The sequence below is a fragment of the Glycine soja genome, chromosome 16, assembly GCF_004193775.1.
Source record: "Glycine soja cultivar W05 chromosome 16, ASM419377v2, whole genome shotgun sequence".
Classification (NCBI taxonomy): Eukaryota; Viridiplantae; Streptophyta; class Magnoliopsida; order Fabales; family Fabaceae; genus Glycine; species Glycine soja.
In genome coordinates this window covers 28,683,550-28,708,584 of record NC_041017.1, presented here as the reverse complement: position 1 = coordinate 28,708,584, position 25,035 = coordinate 28,683,550, and the positions used below count along the sequence as shown (strand labels likewise).

Here is a 25,035-nt window from a genome sequence, read left to right as displayed (position 1 = left end):
TCTGTACTAGTCGATTTTGCCAAGTTTCTATAATTTACGAACCACCCTCGCCATCAACAATCCCCAAATAAATAAAGTGGCACATGTTTCCATATCTATTTTTAAATATATAATGATCATGAAGGATGAAATTAGTGTATACTAATTTATTACTTTATTCATTTCAGTGCGTGGGTTAACATACTAGTGATCATATATAACTGCTGCCTTCTTGGCACTCAGATAGCCACAAGTCCATATGTTCTGTAATCTGTTGCCTTACTTTGTGAACTGCATCAGGTGAGGAGCAGTTCTTCTCATTACCTGAACAAAATTCACAACCAGAAATTCAGAATGTTAGTTTACTCAGCACAATCATTGATCACATAATTTGATTGCTGCTTGCTATAGTATTATTATTTTATTTTAGTTTACAACCGTGAAATTGAGAGAAGGAATCATTATCATCAAGTAATTGACGGGATAATATGAAGCTAACTTTTGTAAATTGCATGTTCTAAATTGGCAACATTTCATAATGACAATAATTGGAGTGGAAATGTTATGCATACCTTCAAGGACCAAAGGAGATTGAGGACATCCTCGAAAATCAGTACAATGGGCACAATTGCTACATGTGATGGTGTAGGAAGGCACTGAAAGGGTTAATATATATAACAATTAGGCAGCATTCAGTGAACGAATAGAAAATACTATATTTTATGAAGGAAGAACACTATATATTTTATGATTGTATCACATGATTAAGAACTTTTTCCCACTCCCTTCCTCTATCTGTAAACAAACCTAAGAATACTACCAGATCCCATCTGAGCCAAACCCAACATCATGCAGCTAACATTCAAGCAACTGAGCACAAAAAATTACACTTAAGTATGAGCCACTCATTTGTCACTTGATAGCCATCAAATAAATAATTCACCAGGGACTCAAGAAATACAGTTTTGACATATTGCAACTGAGATGGCAAGGATAAAGAATGTTATTGTCTAAATTCATGAAAAATTATATGGTAACTCACGATCAGGAGATGAAGTTTGTTTGGACGCATGACGCCAAGGATCCTGTGAGCCATTTGCAAATACTATTTTCGAACCTGTCCATGTACATAACACAAAAGGATGCATGAAATCAGGTCAAATTCAAGACACTTCGTATAATAGTACATTCAGAGTAAAAACATAGAATGCAAAATATGTAGCATCCAGACATAAGATGCCATAAAGAAGTTTTATGCTGAAGAATACATGTTTAATAAACTAACTTTTTATGGTATGTACATAGTTCAGATTGAAATATGTAAACATAAAGAGAAAATTCATTTTCAAAATGACTTTCTGGATTGTGTTCAGGAATCAGGATAACAATCAACAAGGCCTAGAGATATATATTAAAATAAGAGGTAATGGTAACGTAAGAGTCATAAAAGCACATTTCTTTATAAAAATTTTGCATGTCTTATTTGAATGACGGAAAAAAAGAGAATAAAAATTCAGGCATAGATAAGCTTCTAGACCAGCAATTTTTGTGCCTCCGTAGTATAAATTAGTTGCATCAACATCAGGAAAGATGCCCTCTCCAAAGATATTTTTGCAAAGGTCCATATGGTATCTGCAATGCATGAGAAAAGAATCAACAACCGCAAATATTAAAGAATAGTGTAATAATGAAATATTAAATAAGAGGAAAGAATCCTGTCAATAGAGGAGTATATAAAGTGAACAGTGAGGATGAGGAACTTGCTTTGCATCAATTTCTGAGGAGCGTATACTATCATTTGATGGAGCCACCTGAAAGAATGCAACTTCAGTGCAAACTTGAAACCACCATAATCGAGTAGAACTGTCTTCATTGATAGCAGTTTTCTTCAAGTACTCCTGGTCATAAGTCTGCACATTAACACCAAAGGTTCCAATGTAGTACTCTTTGACGTATTTGGCATAAGCATCCTGCATATTGAATTATATAGTTTCCATCAGATGTACTAGTCAAGAAAGACACAACTCGCCCCAGAGGGAGAGAGAGGAATAGGGATATGTGTTGACAAATGAATGTAAAAGGATAACCCAATGCACAACACTATAAACTAATGGGGTCTGCCGAGAAATTTGTATTTCTTGATTGCCAAAGAACAAAATAAAGAAAATAGATTTTTCCTCCAAAGTTTTCCCCTTCCACAATTGCACACCTGGTCAATTCCCAAATGCCAACAATACAGACTGACCCCCTTCCCTACATCCTCCTATTCATTTGTTTATTTATCACTCTAAACCCCTCTATCTAATATTCTAACCTCCCCATTTACCCTATCAATACCTCCCCCTGAAATTCAACTTTGTCCTCAAGGTTGGAATCTAAAAAATGAATAATATAGGAAATACCATTATGGGTTTTACTGTAGTGTTAAGAGAATGAGCAATTCTTTTCAATTTATAGCCTCCCAAAAATTCCTCATGCTCAACAGTGTGTAGCTTGACTCCTATAATTTCCAGCATAAGATCTTGACAGGGTAGAAGGACCAACGTTAATGGCAGAATTTTTTTTGTTTGTTTGTGATCAGCCAGTGTTAGTTGTTAGTACCGGGGGGATTCAAACCCATGAGTCCATGACCTCTCCCCCTTAACCACCAAGCCAACTTTATAACCCCTATGGCAAAAACTAGGTAATCATCTACGTTGTCTTGTTCAGATTTATGCTATGGCTGGAACTGCAAGAGAGTGATTGTGGGTAGTCTCTATTATGTAGGCTTGGACTTGACCCATTACATCCAAAAATAAGCTTGGTTTGCAGATTTTCCCATTTACCCTCTTAGAATTTGGGCTTAAGGATGAACTCAACCCCACAAAATCGACTTATAAGATGAGGACTACCCAAACCTTATAAGGATTACACTGGTCATATCTCTGGTCAATATGGAATCTCAACACATCGTTTTTTTTTTTGGTGAAATGCATTTGTTATCACCTAGAACCTCTATGGAAAGATATACAAGTAGCATCCGCTAAAATAGTGTTACAAATAAAATTTGGCAGTATATCAAAAAGATAATAATCACTTAATGCATATAACAAGGATGAGAATGGCAGTGGCTACAGCCTTTAATCAAAAGATTAATAGCCCCTAGAGAATCCGATTGCAACTTGATAGTTGAAACTACAAAACCCTCTTTCCCAATCAAGCTTAAGGCCATGGAAAATAGCCCAAAGCGCAGCCATGAGAATGGTACATGATCCCAGCTTTGTGGAAAACCAACAAATGAAGGTACCAAAATTATCACAAATAACCCCTCCACAAGAAGCCTTGGCACCATGATCCATCACACTGACATCACAATTAAGAGCCACCTGTCCTACATCTAGAGCTTCCCATCTAATGTCGTGAGTCCCATGAATGCTGCCACTGTTGTCAACAAGTAAATCACTGCGGGAGTTAGCAGCCACACAAGATGTCACGAAACTAGAAATCCTCTCAATAACCTCCGTCACATTCCACTTGGTTGCCTTAAAAATGAATTCATTCCTCCTCTACCAAGATATATGCAACACAATTGCAAAGAAAGTTCTCCAATAAACACACCCTCTCACACCTAAAATTGGACATTTGGAGCATGGAGCTGTGGACAAATGTGAGTGGCCCAAATCAGTGGCCAGATAAAGATTTGGGATAGACTCATATCATCTTAAAATTTGCACTTAAGGCCTAACTCAACCCTACATTTGTCAAGAGTGAACAAATACAAGTGGCACAATAACAAATCTAGGATAGTCTCTGATGCCATACAGTGTGTGTTAGGAGACTGAGTTTCTATAAACCTAGATTAAAAAATAGAGATCTTTCCCCTTTCACAACTGAGCACTGACCAATTCCCAAATGCCAACAATACAGAATGAATCCCCTTCCCTAAATCCTCTAGTTTGTCACACAAACCCCCTCTAACGGACAAACAAACTAATATTCTAACTTTCTCTTCCCCCTTTATCCTAAGACTTATGGTATGGAGAGGATAGATATACACAACCTTACTCCCCCCACTCCCGAAGCAGAGAGGCTATTTCCAGGATTTGAACTTTTGAACTCTAGGTCACAACAGAACACAACAACCTTTTCGCTGTGACAGGGCCTGCTAGCCCTCTAACAAATGAATGCTAGAATAAAGGCAATCATTGATTATCTAATGTAAACACAAGTGACAACCACAAGGGACATACATAAACATAAACCAAGAACCATGCATATCATTACAGAGGACATCATATTCTAATTTGAGACTTTATGCCCCAGCTTTCATGCAATGTGAGAGATAGAATGGATCCTTTCCTGACTAGAGTTGTATAATATGACTAAGAATTTTACAGGACTAAAAACTATAATTTAGAGTGACAGAAGGAAGAAATGAAAACAAAATGCAAACTAATTACTTGCAAATGGTAAGCAATGGGGAAAAAATCAGGTGGTTTATAATTTATATTTAAATCACCCATATCCCTTCCCCTCCAAAAAAAAAGGAAGTCTAATTGAGCAATTTCATGATATTCTGGAAAAGGACAGAGATTGAAAACAATACCACCAAGTCCTCTCCAGCATTCTTTGCTTCAACCATAGGCTTGCATACTTTATCAGGATTACCATATTGAAACTGTAACATTCAAAAAACCAGAAAAAGAGAAGACAACATAGTGAATTTGAATATAAGAGAAGGAAATGAATTAAAAGTAACAGCTAAAGTCATAATGCTTACTGCTACAGCAGCAGCATCTGCAATTAAATACATAAAGTCTCCATCTTTTTCGAGCTGCAAAGCAGGGAAAAAGTCAGAATGCAACATGACAATCATACTAGATAGTCTACTTGGCAACAGGATTCATGTTTATGGGTGAAGTATAATTTACTTCTGCAAGAGTAAAGGAACAGATCATACATCATCTGCATTAAAAGATGCCTTTAGTTCCTTTCCATTGGTTGCAAGTTTGTGCTCAATGAGTTGAGTAGTTTCTTGTAATACTGCTTTACATTCAGCACCTGCTGACTCACCAATCTGCATGTGAAAGATACTCACTCAACTAAATTCAAAATTTGACTGAAATTGAATAAAAGGGAACTTTGACTTATTTTAGCATCTAGAATAGAAAAAACAAAAGATGTATGTGAAACAAAAATAACTATCTTCACCTGTTGATCATATTCTGTGAAGTTATAAACAGCAAGAACAACTGCAGAACTTGCCAGACTTCCACATGTTAAATGGGGAAACTTGAGACGGAACCATGCACTGAGTGCTCCAGCATATGAGCCACCAAAAACGAACCAGGGGTTTTCAGTTTTTGTTCTATTAAGCTTTGCATTTAAGGAATCCTACATGAAAATGACAGCAAGAAATCAAATAAAATGAGTAGCAATCTAACAAACACCATATACAACAATGAATTGTTTAAAAAAATTGACTTATACCATAAAAAAACTAAAACTGAAGTTAAAAAACAAACAGAAGATGGAAATATGATAAACCAACAGCTATAAAGTATTGAAGAAACACAAAGACATTGCTTGATGGTTTACCATATATGCATTAGATATAATCAAACAAGCATGCAGGAAACTGTAGAACTGGAAAGTAATGCATGCACATATTTTACTTTTATCCACAACCCAGTCAGAATCATGACATATTCCAAGCCCCGGCTGAGAACACAAGCAATAATTGCTGAGGATCAATATGATCTCCTGTTCTTATGATTCCAATTAATTTTGTTTCTTCGTTGATAATAACTTTGAAGTCTCAGGAGCCAATTTGGGATTCTCCAAGATATCTTTCTTATACTGCATGCAAATGCAATTCAACTTGTTTTAATCAACATAATTAGGTAAATTCACTAAATTGAGTAACAGAAAACATCCTATGACAATTATCTCAATGCAACTAGTTTTACACTGATCCTCGGTGATTCAGCCTAAGTCGAAGATGGACCTCAATATGTCATATTAGGAAATATTGAAATCTGACCCTCCAAGCAATGGAGGCCTCATATATATCAGATGCCCATGAGTAGTTGTGGGTAGTAACTCCTAGATTGTGGAGTATCATGGGTGAACAGGGGATTACATGAGGTCAATTGTGTATGATCTATATAATGCATTTGGTGGATTATATATAACTAGGTCAGATGTCACCCAACCTTATGAAATAGGCTGGGTGACACAATGAGGAAGTACCACTGATCATTGATGACATTAATCTACATCTGAATGTCATTCACAAATTACACAAATCCCTTTCAGTAAACATTTACAGCTTTTTGAAGTTTTGGTTCCAAGCATCTTATATGTGAACAATGCCAATGCCTTGTATTACCTATGTTTCTTTAGTATTCTAAAAATTTCAAACTTGCCTGATAATACTGACGAAAAACAGCCAAATCAAAGAGTGCCTGCTTGGATGAAAGATATTTCAAATTTTCTGTCTCCAAAGAATTAAATGGGGAACTCTTTCCATAGTAGCGATGCTCAAGAGTAACCATAGCTGCTCCAAACTTCTTAGCCAGTACCTATAGAGAAAATAAAATAACGCATGGAAATTAGTTTATATTATTATCTTTTCTTGACAAGAGCCACATCATTATTGAGAAATGCTAGCAACACTCTTTAGAACACATTCACTATTGACTAAAATATATTGGAAATCACAAAAATTTGTGGGTCTCACTTCTTAATTAATAAGTCTCGCTCTTGATTTCATAATTTCCAATATATTTTAACCAATAGTAGAGCATGCATTAGAAGAAGTGTATTAGAGACTGTGTTGCTAACACTCCTCTTATTTTATTGGAACAAAAAGAAAAGTAAGTCTTGTTGGGGAGAAATTATTAGATAGTCTCCTTGACCACCATGTTCCCAATTAATATTCATATGACATGTAATCAAATGTTATTAAATTCTTTTCATAAATTGTAAAATTTGAATGTGTTATACAAACATTGGTTGAGACTACAAAGAGCTGGTGGTTATGAACTGTCGAATAATTTCTCTTTGGAGGGGGGATGAACCTTAATTTTTAATGTGTGGTCATATTTAAATTTTGTCTACCTCCTCATAGAAAATAAATACATGGGGACTATCTAATATATGTGCTAGGACAGAGAGAAAAACACAAAATTTGTAACGTAGATGACTACCCTTTTCCTTACTGTTGCTCACAACAATAGACAAAGAATTGTAATGGGGCCAAAACTCATGATCTTACAATATTTGGTATTGAGTCTTGAAATCAAGAGTTGCAACTTAATCAATAAAAGACATTAACAAAAATTTGGACCAAGGGTTGCAACTTACACCAATATAGTCATTTGTTATCCCATTACATGGACCTTCACCACCGATTACCAAGAAAATTGGTCCATCAGGAATCCGGAAATAGTCTAGAAACTCGTAGTAACGTTGACGGAATTGATGGTGATCCTGTGGTGCAACAACCAAATACGCACAACTAACAGCATCAGAATTCGATCAACATATGAGGTAAATACACCAAACAATCCCATTTTTTATTATTATTTTCTTAAGAAAGAAAACACAGGAGCATATTATTTTTTTGCTAACACATACTCCCTCTGGACTCATATATAAGCAAAAAGTGGTCTTGTATGTTGGACTTAAATATAAGCAAATTTGACTAATTTTGTCCTATTTAATGCTCTCATTCCGAAAACACTTTTCATTTAATTCTAATTCTATTTTCAATAACTTCTTTTGACTCACCATAGCAAGTTCCAATGAAGGATATTTTAAAAATAATCTTATTTTTTAATTGAGATTAGGAAAATTAAATGATATCAACTAACTTTAGGTGTGAAATTAGTTATTTTTGCTTATGAGTATTTTGCACTTGATGCAACCATACTCGAGATAGGACCATTAAAAACGTCTCCCTCTGAATATTTCATGCAGGGCATAAGACTCGAATACAAGACTACTGGTTAAGCAGGAACAATCCAATTGGTGACGAGCATATTTTGATGCAAGTTGAAAGAACCAAAATCAAAAAAAAAAAAAAGAGAGAGAGAGACAGAGAGAGAGAGAAAGAACTATAATCCACTCAACATTTCTCCTTAGCTTATAAAACTTTCAGCATCTAAAATTAATTCCCACCCACAGTAAAATCAAGGGTTGCACTTTACAACTATCTATCATGTAAGCTAAGAACTTTACTTCTATTTTGCATTTAAAGAGAAAAAGAGAGAGGTTGAGAGAGAGAGAGAGAGAGAAAGATACATAGGGAGAGAAGTGATCGAGGGTTTGATTGAACCATTGCTCCTGAGTGGTGAGATAACTGCCCTGAGACAGCTTATTGAGCAGAGTACGAGGAGGAACAACTCCGTAACTCAACGCCGGAAAAGAAGAAACAAACACCAACAACAACGTTAACAGCGCTGTCGTAATCCTCCAATCCTCTTGTTCTCTCATCCCTCGTTGCTACTTTTAGCTTCCTCGCGCTTCAGTTTTTGGGTTTCCCTTTGAAAATAGAATATTATTGCAGCGTTTTTACCAACCTGAAATATGGATACAGAGACATTGACTGAAGGAAATAAAAAAGAAAAAGAAAATGAAGTTGCTTACTTGCTTCTTGCTTGTCAGACTTCACTTCTACGTGAAGACTTGAGAGAGACGCGTGGTAATAAAATGGAACTGACAATTTTTTTAATTTTAAAATTTAGTTAATCAGAAATATAAACTTTGTTTCGATAGTAGTCGATAAATAAACTAGGTACAGTTGATTCGTTAAAAGTTATAATATAGTAACTATAAATATTTTTGTTTGACGATTTTATTTGAAAAAAAATTAGGATATAATATAAATCAAGCAAATATCTTTTTAATTATCAAAAAATAATAATTAATTAAAAGGAAATATTCATTTTTTTTATTTTAAACTCTCTATTTTTATTTCAGAAAACTCATTAAATTTGATATTTATATTAAGATAATTAATATTAAGTATTTTAATAAATTTTATATTATTTTTCTTGTTTCGTTAATCAATGACGGACTAAGACCCTAAGTCAGTGGGTACAAATTTTAAAAAATAAAATCAATGAATTCAATTATATAAATATAAATAAAATAAAATATAAAAATATATGATTTTATTTACAAATTTGATGAATTTTAAAAAATGAGGGATACAAGTGCACATGCTTACAGCCATATAGGATAATTTTCAAATGATATATAAGAAAATTTTCTTATAACTTATAAGTTTATTATGTTTTGGTCTTCTTATCTTATCTAGTATCATAATTTTAACAAATCAAATATGTTAGTGATAGTATTTAATAATTAAATGGTATAGTATATCATATTTTTTTTTTTTGTGAAATACTATATCATATCATATGCCAGAACATTTAAATAGATTAAATATTTTTCAACTAAATGATTAGACACAAATGATTAATGTGTTGAAGTCATTAACAAAAATAATCATTAGTCAAATTTTACTCATCTCTTACTAAAAATCTAGATTAGTCTAGACCTCTTTTTAAAACAGAAAAAAATATTTATCAGTTTATAAATAAACACATTTTCTCATTTTTTTCAACAATCATGAATATGAAAATTATGATTTTTGGAGAAAAATAAAATGTGTTTGGTTAGTCATAAATATTTTTTGAAATATTTATATCAGTTTCCTTACTATCAAAGAGTTAATGATATTTTTTACTAATTACTTTAATTATTTATCACATCAATTAATCTAATAAGAATAACATGATAATTTTCTAATATAGTAAAACAAAATATTAACTTCGTAGGTTAGATTTTCACTTCTTTATGAGAAATTAGTTAAAAAATATTCTCGAAAAACACTCTTTTCAAGAAATGTTATTTTTTAAATTAGATAACAAAGATAGAAAACTAAGATCCGTTTGGGGTTGGTTATCATCTTTTTATTTTTTGTTTAAAAATGCAAGCAATTTCGAAACAAAAACATGAGTTGGTTCTTTTCATCTTTTTAAAACAATTTTTACTCAATTTGAAACAGAACAAAAATTAGTTTATTGATTATTATTTCTGTTTGCTACCCTTTACCCTAAACAGTCACGCTCACCCTTCCCTTCACGCCACTCTCGTTTCGGAGTGAGAGCGAGAAGAGGAAAATTGGGAGCACCGAGTTGGAGAGGTTGGGTGTGGATTTGAATACTTCGATTGGGGATGTTGATGGGCTGAGATTGAGGAAATGTAGAAACCAATTTATGAATTCTAGTGCTGCTGGGAATGCTAAGTGTGGTTCCTTGGAGAATTTGCCCAAATTCCGAGTCCTTATTTCATTCAATTCTTTTCACCTCAAATTTTCTACCCATCAATGTGCCCTTTTGAGCTCTCACTTTTGAACCAACAAGTGAAAAATAAACTGAAACTTATAAACTCAAAACATAAGAATCTCAACCTACAATAAACTGAAACAAAAACTAAGATTCAAAATCGAAAATAAAAAATCACTTCAAACAGAACCTAAGATTCTCGACCTTAAATTCTCAGGAAATTAAAAAAAAAAAATCCCTTCCAAACGCCCCCTAAGTCTTAGCTTCACTTAGACACATTTTGGAATTGGATCAAGGATTAAATACGATAGAACTTAAAACCTATTACATGTTATCCTAAGATTTATAGTAATACTTTATATTCATATCTCAAGATTATATTGTCTTGATAATAAAAAATAATAGTAAATAATTGTCATATTAACAATTTTATCACTTATTCATTTAAATTAATAATAAATATTTATTGAAGAAGTGTGGAAAATTTTGATGCCAAAAATAATTAGGGGCTCAAGGCAATTGCCTCATTGGCCTAGTAGTTTACACTTCCATATGACTCAATTCACTTGTTATTAGTAATTATAGTGCCCAACAATCAAGGTTGTTGACCTTGAGTCTAGGTTCAAGGGATGGCAAATTTACCTTAATGGGTCATATTTACAAACTATTTATGCAAAGGGGTCTTTTTTCTAAGTATTTACGGAGGGGGTAAGTTTTTGCATGGAAGCCGCCACCTGCAATTGCGATACCACTGATACCGCCATCAGCAATGGCGAGAATGGTGTTGAAGTGGCTGGGTGCCGCCAGCACCAACAGCGATACAGCCCATGCCGCCAATACCAATGGCGGGACATGTGCCAACGTGGACAGTCCCGCCATTGGCTCCTGCGAGACCAACGTGGACAACCCATGCCGCCAATACCAATGGCGGGACATGTGCCAACGTGGACAGTCCCGCCATTGGCTCCTGCGTGACCAACGTGGACGTGAATTTGCAAGTCCCATCAAACTACTAGCTAGGGCACTGTTCTTGCATTGCAGGTTACAGGTTAGGGCATCAGGTTAGGGCATTGCTGATTTGCAGGCTAGGGCATGTAGCAGGGTCACATGCATATAGTTTTAGGATCACAAGCATGCTTTAATAGCATGTAATTTTTTGTTGCAGATCACATGCATGCTTCAGCTTTGGTGTAAATTTTCTTTAAATAAAGCACTTGCAAAATTTGACATTCAGCACTTGCAAAATTTGACACTGAAGAGAGTAACAAAGTAGTGTGAAGAGAGAAAGAAAGGCGTTTCCTTTTGCTTGAAGTTTGTTGATTCCGTCTTCTATTTATTTAAAGTAAGGATATTTTGTATTTATTTAAAGAAAACCTTCTTTCATTTTGTTTCAACTTAAATTTTAGAATAATTTTTATCATTTACAAATTGTTTATTATGAAGTAATAAATTTTGAGGTTAGAATCAAATTTGGAGCTCAAATTTAAGTGTATTAATTTTGTGAATTAGATTTTTTATTTAAAAATTATTAGCAGTAATTATTTGTAAGTCTTTTTTTATGATTTTCGTGTCTGAAATTTTTTTAAGTGTAACCCTTCCATTTTGTGTTTGAAATTTTTTTGAAGTTGAGGAATTTTTCATAAATTATTTAATTAGAGTAATTTTTTTTTAGAATAAAGTATGAATGTGTAGTTTAAGTTTAATAGAGCAAGCAAATAAATATTTTTATTTGTATCATTGACAAAATATTTAATTGAAGTAATAATTTTTTTTGTTAGACTAAAATTTGAAGGTAAAGTTTAAGTGTATTAATTTTTTGAATTAGAATTTTTATTTTAAAATTATTATGAGTAATTATTTGTAATCCTCTTTCTTCATGGTTTTTGTGGCTTAGAAATTTGACATGTGACCCTTTCGGTTATAAACTTTTGTTGATGCTATTTGTGAGTTAATTTTTTTGTTAGAATGACGTATCAATGTCTAGTTTAAGTTTAATAGAGGAAGCAAATAGATTTTTTTATTTTTATCATTCACAAAATATTTAATTGAAGTAATAATTGTTTTATTTAGAAACAAATTTTAACGTGAAGTTTAAGCTTATTAATTTTTGTAATTAGGTTTTTTACTTTGAAGTTATTTTAATAATGTTTAATTATTTACAAGCCTTTGTTCATGGGTGGACAGGCCTTACAAATAATTACCTGATTCCCTTCTAGTTTTTTGAAGTTAGAATGAAATTTTAATTTGTAGTTTAAGTTTAAGTTGAAGTTTAATTTTAAGTTTAAGTTTAAGTTAGTAGATGAAGCAAGCAAATACAGTTATTTATTTTAAAACTACTATTGTTATGATTAATTATTTTTAATTTTGTTCATGTAGGTATATCATGAATTCAATTATTACAATGTTGTATTTCAACGGAAGAGTATATGAAGACAATGATGGTGTAATATTTGAAGGCAGTAAAAAAACGATTCAGATTAAACGCGGAATTAGTTTCAATGCTTTGAAAAAAAAATTAGAGATAAGGTAAAGTTAGAAAATAATGAAATTATTTCTAGTATAAGTTGTAGATTTTTAGTTTCAGGAAAATATGTTGCGTTGCAAATTTGTGATGACGAAGATGTTGAAACTATGATCGAAAGTTTTCAACAACAACAACAAATGTCAGTTCTAGAATTGTACGTAGAAAAGGATGTTGCTGGTGGTTCTATGGTTCATGCTGCAAATTCTGTTACGTCATGTGGACATAATGTATCTCATCATGAGTCGGAATTGCCAAGAAATATAAGCAATTTACATGATGATGAAGATGATGATGATGATTATTTTGCATCTAACTCATACGTTGAAGAGTCTTTCGATGAAGATGATAGTGTTGATGGAATATCTGATACAGACGATGAAGTCACCGACATCGTTGAACCAGTTTCAATTATTCACCCAAATGAAGGTAAATTTTATGAAATACAAAATTAGTTGAATACATCTATCTTTTTATGAGAATTGTATTTAATGATAACTAAATACGAGTAGTTTGTTGACGTGATTTTTTTTTAAATTATTAGGTGTACCCGGAATTCAAAATCCATTTTGGAATGATGCTTTGCATTATAATAATAATATCAATTGGAGTCATCCGGACGAGGAAGACATTTGTGGTTTGGACATGCCAACGACTTTTAATGTTGGACAAGAATTATATGTTGGCATGGATTTTGACAGTAAAGATGAGGTCAAAAATGCACTGAAACAATATGTGATGAAGGTGCATCAAAGTTTTAAGGTTGTTGAAACGAAATCGCACAATTATATCGTTTGTTGCCCCAACAACAACGCCGAGTCTCCTTGCCCTTTTTATATGAGGGCAATTTTATCTAAAAAACTGATGCATGGAAAGTGACACAATGGGGTGGACCGCACACATGTCTAAATATGACTATGACACAAGACCATGAGAAGCTTGATTCAAATTTAATTGTGACTTACGTAGTAGGTACGTTTTTTATGTTCATATTATCCTACTTTTGTGTTATTTGTTATTTTAATTTATTATTTGAATTACAAGCATGATCAGAGAAGATCCATCAATAAAAATTTCTTTGATTCAAGAAAGGATAAATAGTGAATTTTCCTATAAGGTTTCATACAGAAAAGCATGGATGACGAAACAAAAGGCGATTGCAATTGAATATGGCGATTGGGAAGAGTCATATGCGAAACTTTCGTCATGGCTAACACACATGCAAAATCATTCTCCTGGCTCTTACTTTCAAATACTACATGACGATTTTATTGTTGGTAATAGGGTGAGTCACGAACATCGTCAGTTTCATAGAGTATTTTGGACATTTGGTCAATGTAAAGAGGCTTTTAAGTACTGTAAGCCAATCATACAAGTTGACAGCACACATTTATATGGGAAATATCGTGGGACCCTGTTAATGGCCACATTACAAGATGGAAATGGTGGTGTTCTTCCTCTAGCATTCGTCATGGTCGAAGGTGAGACGTTAACAGCATGATCATGGTTTTTGGCCCACTTACGTGAACACGTCACAAATAAGAATGGAATTTGTCTAATATCTTATCGTCACACGAGTATAAAGTATGTTGTTGCTAACGAAGCACTTGGTTGGCAACCTCCCCACGGTTATCATGTGTACTGCGTCCGACACATAGCGAGCAATTTCAATCGCAAATTCAACAACGCGAAACAAAAAGAGATGTTCAAGAAATTGGGTAAGGTTTATTTTATACATGAAGTTAATTTGAGTTTCATATCTACCTACAACTTTTGATGGTAACAAATTTGATGCAGTGTACACGCCTTGCAAGCATGTGTTAGATCAAAACTTAGAAAAATTTCATCAATTGAGTCCAGCCATAACAACATGGATTGATCGCATTTCAAAAGAAAAATGGAGCATGGCTTACGATACATCTGGACGAAGATATGGTCACATGACAACCAACCTCTCAGAATGTGTGAATAAGGTGTTGAAAGATTGTCGCAGCATTCCAATAATAGCGTTGGTCAAGTCAACATATAGTAGGTGTCGAAAGTACTTTGTTGATCGTGGTCGCCAAGCCCAAAGACAATTAAACGAAGGCCAAGTATATTGTTCTAAGCTTGTTAAAGAACTTAGGAAAAATCAAGAACAAACTTGTTCGCACATCGTTCGCGTGTATGATATCCACTCGACAAGGTTTGAAGTAGAGGAGACCTTCAATCCTATAGCGCAACGTGGCGGACAAAAGTGGGCAGTTAACTTGAATGGCCATTATTGTCAATGCGGAAGGTATTCTGCGCTTCACTATCCATGTTCACACATTATTGCAGCTTGTGGTTACGTGAGCATGAACTACTACCAATATATAGATGTTGTTTACACAAATGAGCACATCTTAAAAGCATACTCTGCACAGTGGTGACCTCTTGGGAATGAAGCGGCAATTCCTTCTTCTGATGATGCATGGAAACTTATCCCTAATCCAACTATAATTCGTGAGAAAGGTCGGCCAAAATCAACAAGGATAAGGAATGAGATGGATTGGCTAGAACCATCTGACCACCGACAAAAATGTAGTAGATGTAGAGCAGAAGGGCACAATAGGCGCCGATGTCCAATGCAATCTGACCGTGGGAGTAATTCATTTAATTGATTTATGTATGTTAGATGAGTGACTTGTATTGATTGAGGTTTTGTTCAATGTATTTACTTTGTGGTGTTCAATGAAATCGTCAGTTACTTATTTTTGAATGTGTACTTTTGTCAGAAAATTTATACATTACTTATTTTCAAAATTGTATCTAAAGGAGAACTATCTACAATGTTGTACTTAACGGTATTCAAATTGATACTAAAGGACAACTATCTACAATGACAAACTATGGACTTAGTCATTATGGACTATCTGGAACAAGGACAAAACCCAATAGAATAAACATTACAGAATAAACCCTAAACACTACGGAATAACACCTAAGCCTTAGGGTTTATGGTTCAGAGTTTCTGGTTTAGGGTTTAGGTTCAATGGTTTAGGGTTTAGGGTTTAGTGTCTATGGCTTAAGCCTTAGGGTTTAGGGTTTATGATTTAAGCCTTAGGGTTTATGGTTTAGTGTTTAGGGTTAGGGTTTAGGGTCTAAGCCTTAGGGTTTAGGGTTTAGGGTCTAAGCCTTAGGGTTTATAGTTTAGGATTTTGGGTTTAGGGCTAAGGGTTTAGGGTTTATGGGTTAAGTCTTAGGGTTTAGGGTTTATGGTGTAGTGTCTAAGCCTTAGGTTTTAGGGCTTATGGTTTAGTGTTTAAGCCTTAGGGTTTAGGGTTTATGGTCTAAGCCTTAGGGTTTAGTGTTTGGGTTTTAGGGTTTAGTGTCTAAGCCTTAGGATTTTGGGTTTAGGGTCTAAGCCTTAGAGTTTAGGGTTTATGGTCTAAGCCTTAGGGTTTAGGGTTTAGGGTCTAAGCCTTATGGTTTAGGGTTTAGGGTTTAGTGTCTAAGCCATAGGGTTTAGGTTTTAGGATTTTAGGTTTAAGTCTTAGGGTTTAGGTTTTAGGGCTTAGGGTTATGGTTATGGTTTAGGATTTAGGGTTTATGATTTAAGCCTTAGGGTTTAGGGTTTAGTGTCTAATGTTGGATCGAGTGGCCTCAGAATAATTAAGAAGAGGGGTTGAATTAATTATTCCTAAACCTTTACCAATTAAAAAATTACTCTTTTATGGCTTTTACTAAATTGTTAAGAGAATGAGGAGTAGAAGAGAAACTTAACAAAAAGTAAAAGCGGAAATTAAATGCACAGCGGAAAGTAAAAGAGTAGGGAAGAAGGAAACAAACACACAAGAGTTTTTATACTGGTTCGGCAACAACCCGTGCCTACATCCAGTCCCCAAGTGACTTGCGGTCCTTGAGATTTCTTTCAACCTTGTAAAAATTCTTTTACAAGCAAAGATCCACAAGGGATGTACCCTCCCTTGTTCTCTTTGAACCTAGTGGATGTACCCTCCACTAGAACTGATCCACAAGAGATGTACCCTCTCTTGTTCTCAGTCAAACCCAAGTAGATGTACCCTCTACTTGTACCAAAAAGGATGTACCCTCCAATGTGTTAAGACAAAGATCTCAGGTTGTTAAACCTTTGATACTTTGTGAATGGGGATACAAAAGAATTCTCAAGCGGTTAGTCCTTTGAACACTTTTGTATTAGGGAATGGGAAGAATCAAAAGAATTCTCAGACTGTGTCGTTTTGAATTCTTTGATAAGGGAGAAGGGAGACACAAAAGAATTCAGGCGGTTAGTCCTTTGTTCTTTTGGAAAAGGGAGAAGAGAGACACAAAAATAATTCAGGCGGTTAGTCCTTGGCGAATTCTTTTTGGCAAAGGGAGAAAAGAATGAAAAGATGAATAGCACAAGTTTTCAAGGTTTAGAAAATCAGAAAACTTCATAAAGCTTTTGGTACAAAGAAGAAGAAGAAGTTTCAAAGAGATTCAAGGCTTGTAAAGGATTGTATAAAATAAGTGTTCAAGATTGATGAAATGTGAAACAAAGCCTTGCTTTTATAGACTTTCCATGTCTGGTCAAGAAGACCATTCAGAAGAGTTATAACTTTTAGAAAAACTTAAAACCCATTTGAAAAAGTCAAAACCTTTTTGAAGAGTTACATCTTTTGATTTCTTCAGAAATAGTCACTGGTAATCGATTACCAAATAAGTGTAATCGATTACACAAAGCTTTTGAGTGATAGGATGTGACTCTTCACATCCTTTTAAATTTGAATTTCAACGTTCAAGGACACTGGTAATCGATTACCAAAAAATTGTAATCGATTACAGCCTTTTGAAAATAATAGGAACGTTGTAAATTCAGTTTGAAAACTTTTTCAAACTTATTTTGCTACTGGTAATCGATTACAACAATATGATAATCGATTACCAGAGAGTAAAAACTCTTTGGTAAAGGTTTTGTCAAAAACTCATGTGCTATTCAAAGTTTTGAAAAAACTTTTTAATACTTATCTTGATTGAGTCTTTTCTTCATTCTTGAATCTTGATCTTGATTCTTGAGATCTTGAATCTTGATTCTTGATTCTAGGCTTTCTTCTTGAGTCTTGAATTCTTCTTGATTCTTGAACTCTTGACTTGTTCTTGATTCACTTGAGATGTTCTTTGATTCACTTGGGTTGTTCTTTGATTTTTGAGCTTTTTGTTCATCACCTTTTGTTGTCATCATTGTTATCATCAAAACACCTTTGAATCACATTCACCATGAAGCTTTGCTTCTACATCTAAGCCTTAGGGTTTAGGTTTTAGGGCTTTGGGTTAGGGTTTGGGGTTTAGGGTTTGAGCCTTAGGGTTTAGGGTTTAGTGCCTAAGCCTTAGTGTCTAAGCCTTAGGGTTTAGGTTTTAGGGCTTATGGTTTAGGGTTTAGGGTTTAAGCCTTGGGGTTTAGGGTTTATGGTTGAAATAAAATTACTCCAGACTCATATGCATCTAGTGAAATAAAATTACATTTAGAAGTTGAAATAAATGGAGTGGATCAATCCAGGTTGAGTGACATTAATTAATTTCTTTTGTCTACCTTAGTGCACATATGGCATTGGTGTTCATCGTTAGTTAGAAACATTAGTTATTTTATTTTGTCTACCTTAGTTTTTTTTAAATTTATTTATTATTTTAGTTTGATGTGCGACGTAAACTTTATCCATTAGTAAGGCTTAATAAACTGCATACGATAGATTAAATGTCAAATTCAAATGAGAAATATACAACAACATATTTAAACAGAGACATGCAAATCATTCATTTTGGTGTCTGTGATGCCGTGAGGATGTGCCACATGGTCAATCCCATCTTCGTGCTTGGTGATTAGGATTTCTTCTACCCCGATATCTCCCCGCTTCTTCTTCGTCAGCCTCAGTAGAAAATTTGTGACGCAAATCAACACCTAATAAGTCACCCATATTAGGTATTGGTCCCGGTACATTCCATTGTGTACCTAATGGTGCATTAGGTGTTGGAATTGGGCCATGATATTGCTGTGAAGGAATCATAGTCGGCCATGAAAAATGAGGATGTGTGTCCGCAACACCACCGAACGAATGCTCGCTTGCAGAAGTATCAGTGTGATGACCCTGAAAAGGATACTGATACATCTATGTCGGATACTGAGCAAATATTTGTGGCGTGTAATACATTTCATGGCCACGCTTCACCATTTGTTGGGAATATTCTTCTGCTTCAACAGCCTCCCTTCGTTTGCCTATGCCCTGAGTTTCAACACTTGACTAAAGAATGTGAAACTCTTGTGCTGGAAATTGACACTCTGATGCAGGACCATGTGACACAGGCTCAGTGATTCTCTCTTACTCTTCGGATAAAATTGTAATTTTCTCCACATAAGGCACGAGATCATCAACTGTCCATGTATTCCTCCCTTGAGGAGACACCATGTATTGTAATGTCTCCGCAACTTCAGCCTGCAATTATTAGGGTCAGAAAATTAATGGGCATCATTAAAAAAAATTTAAAGTTAAATATTCAAAAAACAAAAAAAATACCAATGTAGCCGTGTTTGCATTTTGTGGGTCAACAAACATCTTTGTCTTTCGCCTATACCAGACCATGTAGTCTGAGTTAAAGCTCAATAGGCCCTCTTGCCGGGGTTAAGTGTCGACCCTAAAAGCATGGCGATTGTTCCACTGATCAATCATTGGAGCAAACAATTGCCACCAATTTTCGTCATATTTCCCTTTTAGTGTTATGCCATGAATGTTCAAGGGTAGCGAAGGAGACTCTGGAATTGGTTGCTGCATTCCAAATTGTCTCAATATTCTATCCGATTGGTGCCACTCAATAACTTGAAAACAAATTAGTGGCACCACCGCACACCATGCAACGCTTCTGACTATACAAATGGGAGGCAACAATGATATAACAGTTGTTGTGTAAGGCTCCCACACAAATTGCATATAACAACATAGTTGTCAGCATTTTAGTAAAATAACACATATCATTTTTTATTTTACAAATACAATACCATGTTCTTACCTCATGATGTTTCATAATATCCAACTTGCGACGAAAAACTCTCACATCATCATTGTCGATATGTTGGTTTCCACGTCGCAACCACCTACAAAGATTAAAATTTAATATATCCTAAAACCATTTATTCTTTTGAAATGAAAGACGCTTTTAAAAATGACTAACCTGTGCCCGAGTGGTGTATTTTCTACTTGGGAAGGAGTCCTCTTTGGAACCAAGGTTATACATCGTTCCCATGCCCACATTTATAGTAAGATGCACATACCTCCGATTGATTTAGTTCTATAATCGGTGGCACTGCACATCTCTCTGTATAGAAAAGCAAGTACGGCAGGTCCCTATGCATATGTGCTATAGTCTCCAAAGTCATGTAAAAATTGAAGGTATCTTAGCGAAACTTTGTTACTACTTTTGTTAACGAACAAGACACCTCCAATGAAACTTAGTATTCATGCACGGGCAAACCTTCGTACTTGTTCTTCGTCGTCGTGGTTATTTATTTGTGCAAAATGGTGAGCCAGCCAACTTAATTTAACCACACTACCTTTAATTTCACCTTTTTGTGGTCTAACTCCCAATAATTCCTCACATAAATCAGCTCAATTAAGATTTGTTAGACCGATTAATGGTGAACCATCCACACGTAGACCTAACAATACAAAGACGTCTTGAAGAGTAATAGTACACTCTCCGCATCTCATGTGAAACGTATGTGTTTCCGGCCTCCATCTTTCTATCAAAGCACTAATTAATGAGACATTTATTTTTAAGTATTCCATTTTCATAATCCAGTAAAAACCAGATTGTCAAAGGAAAGGAAAATTTTGCTCTGGAATTTCTTCTTCCCCTTGATACGTGGGGACAGCTCATCTGATATGTAATTTCTGATCTTCTTCCTCATTCCAAACATGTTCTGAAACATGTTTAGGTTGCATCCATAATACGTCACCATCGATCGGGCCAGACTTAATTTTAATATGTGATGGACATGACGATGAAGATGCCATTGATACTGCAAAGTAAAATATAATACAATAAATTCACAAAACAATTTATACATTATTTGTAGATAATATAAATTAAATTACGCAGATTTATAAAAACGTTATTAAATATATATAAATAAATTTGTAATAAATAAAACTGGGCAATTTTGAATATATTCTATAGATAAATTAAAATACATGTGAAGACAAATTTAAATAAAACAAAATATATTTATTTGATAACAAAATATATTATACAAATAATAAAATTTAAATATATTCTACAAATAATTTCAAATGCATACACACAAACAAATTTAAATAAATAACATAATATATTCTACAATTAACAAATAAATAATTAAATAAAATATTGACTACCAAATAAATTAAAATACAAACAAATATTGAAATGCAAAAAATTATTTAAACAACGTGTAATACAAAAATAATAATAATGTACAATGTATCATATATTTAATCACGTAATTTTTCTAAAACAAATAATATTAACCTACAAACTAAAACTAACAAATAATATATATAACATTCTAACTAAAAATAATTAACTCAAATAATATTAACTTATCAACTCATTTATTTAAAACTGTATTATCTATATATAACATACAAAATTATAATACTAAAAAGATAAATTTAGGTGTGTGAAGTGTCTAATATTACAATTATTTATTTACGTGTGAAGTATTTAATATTACAAAAACTAAAAATTTACGTGTGTCTAAAATTTACAAATATATACCTAAAACTAATATTAACTTGTGCCTAATACTACAAAAGCTAATATTACGTGTGCCTTGGCTAAAGTATCATGCGTGTATATATATTTATTTGGCTAAAGTATCATGCATGTAAATATATACCTAATACTACAAAAGCTAAATAATATTTTCATACTAACTAACCAAATAATATTTTCATACTAATTAACGTAAGCTTAGAATACCTATTAATACTAACTAACCTATTATTTTTATAATTTAACAACAGAATATATATCTTATTTAATTTAAAAGTCACTTACCAGACTATATAAATTTTACGTGAGCCTAAAATTTACAAATACATATCTAAAGTTAATATTAACTTGTGTCTAATATTACAAAAACTTATATTAAGTGTGCCTTAACTAAAGTATCATTCATATATATATATATATCACATATATAATATCTAAGAATATATATAATAACCAAATAATATTTTCATACTAACTAACCTAACCTTGAAATATCTATTAATACATAAAAATTAAGAACATAAATAGTTACTAACCTAAGTTTAGAATATCTATTAATGCTAATTAACCTAAACTTACAATACCTATTAATACTAACTAACGTAACAGAATATAAAAATTTTATTTAAGAAAATCACTTACTAGGAATTATGGAAAAGAAAGCACACAACAAAACTTTAAGGAAGCGCACCACGCACACACTGAAACACTCAAGGAGACTCAAGAAAGGAGAAGCTCAGCTTGGGGGAGGAGAAGTGTAGTATTTACGTTGATGGAGGTTTTTTTTATAGCAGAAAACGTAAAGAAGCAATGGTCAAAAGGCTACTCTGCATTTTCAGGTCCAAGCTGTAACCTAGCCTGCATAAGGCTGCAGCCCTAAACACTGTTGTGACTGCAAACAGTGTGACCCTGGGCAAGCTGTAACGTGAAGGTGTGACCCTGGGCAAGCTGTAACAGTGTGACCCTGCAACGTGAAGGTGTCTCGCCAATGGGAGAGGCGAGACCCTATGTGTGGCGTGTCTCGCCAATGGAGAAAGCGGCACCCTCTATGTTAGCCAGTATCGCCAGTGCCACTGGCGGCACCTTCCACGTCAGCCTTATATTGCCAATGGCAATGACGGCTCATGCTTTCTTGTCATTATCGTTGGCGGCTTCCATGCAAAAACTGACCCCCTCCGTAAATACTTAGAAAAGAGACTCATTTACATAAATAGTTTCTAAATGTGACCCCTTTACGTAAATTTGCCTTCAAGGGACAATGACCCAGGTCCAAGACTGAGAAAGACTCAAAAATTAAAATGTCCACACAATTAAACAATAAGTTCAATAGATTAAAATCAGTTTTCATGTCTCCTTTTATGTATTGAAATTAAAATATGGTATATGATTAGAAAATATCACTATCTTAATTGTTTGTATTTTTTTATGTAATACATTCATAAATTCATGTTAAATGAATCTTCGATGCAGTGACGTTAACATATAGTAGACCTAATGTGCAAATTGAAAGCGTTTTCTTTTTTAATATGATAAGAAACAAAACCAAAACTTTTATAAAGGAATTAAAACTAAAATTCAGTATATTAATAAAAAAACAAAATTATATGTAAATTTTAATTAAAGACTGATATTTTGTTGGTGACTAACCATAACAAACAAGTAAATTAAATGAAAATTATAATATGTTTTGCTGATATTTGTTAAAACTATATCATTTGCTTATGTAATAAAAAGTATTAGTATTTTTAATAAAACTATGTGATTATTATTTTATGAAATATACCTTAAATTTTAAAAATACTCATATATAAAAGGATTTTATCGTTATGTTTGGTTCGTGTGATGGAAACAAAATAGGGAAGATAAAAATACATTGCGTGAGTTTGAAGAGAGTTAACTTTGAAAGTTAGGGGCCTACAAAATAAATTTATTTCTTCACAAAAATCACTTGAATAACAAAAATTGATGATTTGACTTAAATAATCGATTCTTCTTACCAACTTAATTGATTATTTGTGCATCATAATCAATTTTTGTGTGCCTATTTAATTCTTTCTTTCTCATTTCATTCATACCAAACAACTTTACAAGATTATTTCTATTATATTTCTCATTCATTTCTCTTAAAATAAACAACACAACATACAACTTCATTTCTACTTTGTTTTTTTAAAAATTATCTCTCTTTTATTTTCATTTATCATATTTTTCTTCTTAAACCAAACACAATGTGTATATATTGTTTTTCTAAGGACCCATGAAATATTTAGATGACTCTGCCAACAATATTGCAATATTGTTAAAGCTTCTTAAATTTTAAATACTGTTTAGTGTTTCATATATCACTGCTAATGAAATATTTTACCTTTTGTTTTTTTAATCATAGAAGTTATTTTTATCTTAAAATGCTTGACATAAATGGTAGCAATTTGTACTTCTTAACCAAGTGGTCTAGAGTTTGAATTATGATTAATCTTTAGATATGAAATAAATCTTGTTGAGAGATATCTACCTCATGTGCGTTCATGATCCTCGATGAAAATTTATATTGCTTCTAATGGAACAACTTCATATCATACCACAGTGATAAATAAAAATCTTAAAACTTAAAGCTATTTGATAAAATTTTAACTTAAAAAGCTATTTTTTATGTTAAAAAATAGATAGTATCATAGTATGAGCCTGTTTGGATACAAGGCTATAAACTATTTTAAGAACTTCTCTATTAAAAAAACTCTATATTTTTAGTAGAAAAGATCTCAAAAGCACTTGTGACTTGTATCCAGATAGGCCTTATATTAGTTTGTCTTCTTGAGATTCTGAGTTGAGAAAATAAGAAAAAAGAAAAATTCCCAAAATTAGTAGAATTAGCAAAATGGGTTAATTTAGGCACCTTAACATGTTATTAATTAGTCGAAAATAGGTCAGATCTACCCATCCCATTTTAGGAAATACTTCCTCCATCTTAAAATAATATTCGTAGTAAATTATTTTACACAAGTCAAGAAAAAATAATAAATGAATAAAAGAAAATAATAATTTTATAAAATTAACCTTACATAATCATTAATTCATTTATAAAATTTTTGTTTATTATTAATATTACAAGGGATATAAGTGCAAAAGTAATTAATATTACATTGAAAAATTAAAATAACAATTATTTTGAGATAAATTTTTTCTCTTACACAACAATTATATTGGGATGGAGGGAGTAGGTTAAGAAAAAAAAATAACTTTCTCTTTTTTAGGGTTATTTTGCAAATTGACCTATAAAAAATTAGAAGAAAAAAAAGAAAATGATTAATTAAAAAAATAAAGGGAAAACATTAGAAAAAATAAAAAAGAAAAGAAAATATTTAAATTTCACACTTAAATACAAAAAATTTAATGGACAACCATCAAAGTTGCATTTTTCTTTTTATGAAAATGTAA

The 25,035-nt window shown here is 33.0% G+C and overlaps 1 protein-coding gene across 3 annotated transcripts; it reads right to left on the bottom strand.

Moving 5' to 3' along the window:
* Positions 1–55: 55 nt before the first annotated feature.
* On the bottom strand, positions 56–8,638 carry LOC114389023 (probable serine protease EDA2). 3 transcript variants are annotated; one of them, XM_028349604.1, is made up of 13 exons: positions 8,611–8,638; positions 8,266–8,543; positions 7,327–7,452; positions 6,387–6,542; positions 5,170–5,352; positions 4,919–5,035; positions 4,739–4,792; positions 4,565–4,636; positions 1,744–1,949; positions 1,517–1,611; positions 1,022–1,096; positions 552–635; positions 56–303 (listed from the first exon to the last, which is right to left on the bottom strand). In XM_028349604.1, the coding sequence occupies exons 2-13, from the start codon at positions 8,455–8,457 to the stop codon at positions 191–193; spliced, it is 1,473 nt and encodes a 490-aa protein (XP_028205405.1). In that variant the 5' UTR covers positions 8,458–8,543; positions 8,611–8,638; the 3' UTR covers positions 56–190. The 3 variants fall into 3 exon arrangements, with proteins under 3 accessions (XP_028205405.1, XP_028205406.1, XP_028205404.1); XM_028349605.1 differs by having other exon boundaries at positions 8,266–8,505; positions 8,611–8,636; XM_028349603.1 differs by lacking the exon at positions 8,611–8,638 and having other exon boundaries at positions 8,266–8,579.
* Positions 8,639–25,035: the final 16,397 nt, after the last annotated feature.

Coding starts and splice junctions, on each gene's coding strand:
- LOC114389023 (XM_028349604.1), bottom strand. CDS start 8,457: ATGAGAGAACAAGAGGATTGGAGGATTACGACAGCGCTGTTAACGTTG. Junction 5,353..6,386: donor TTTTTCGTCAGTATTATCAG/GCAAGTTTGAAA, acceptor ATTTTCATGTAG/GATTCCTTAAATGCAAAGCT. Junction 4,793..4,918: donor CATCTTTTAATGCAGATGAT/GTATGATCTGTT, acceptor CCTGCTTTGCAG/CTCGAAAAAGATGGAGACTT.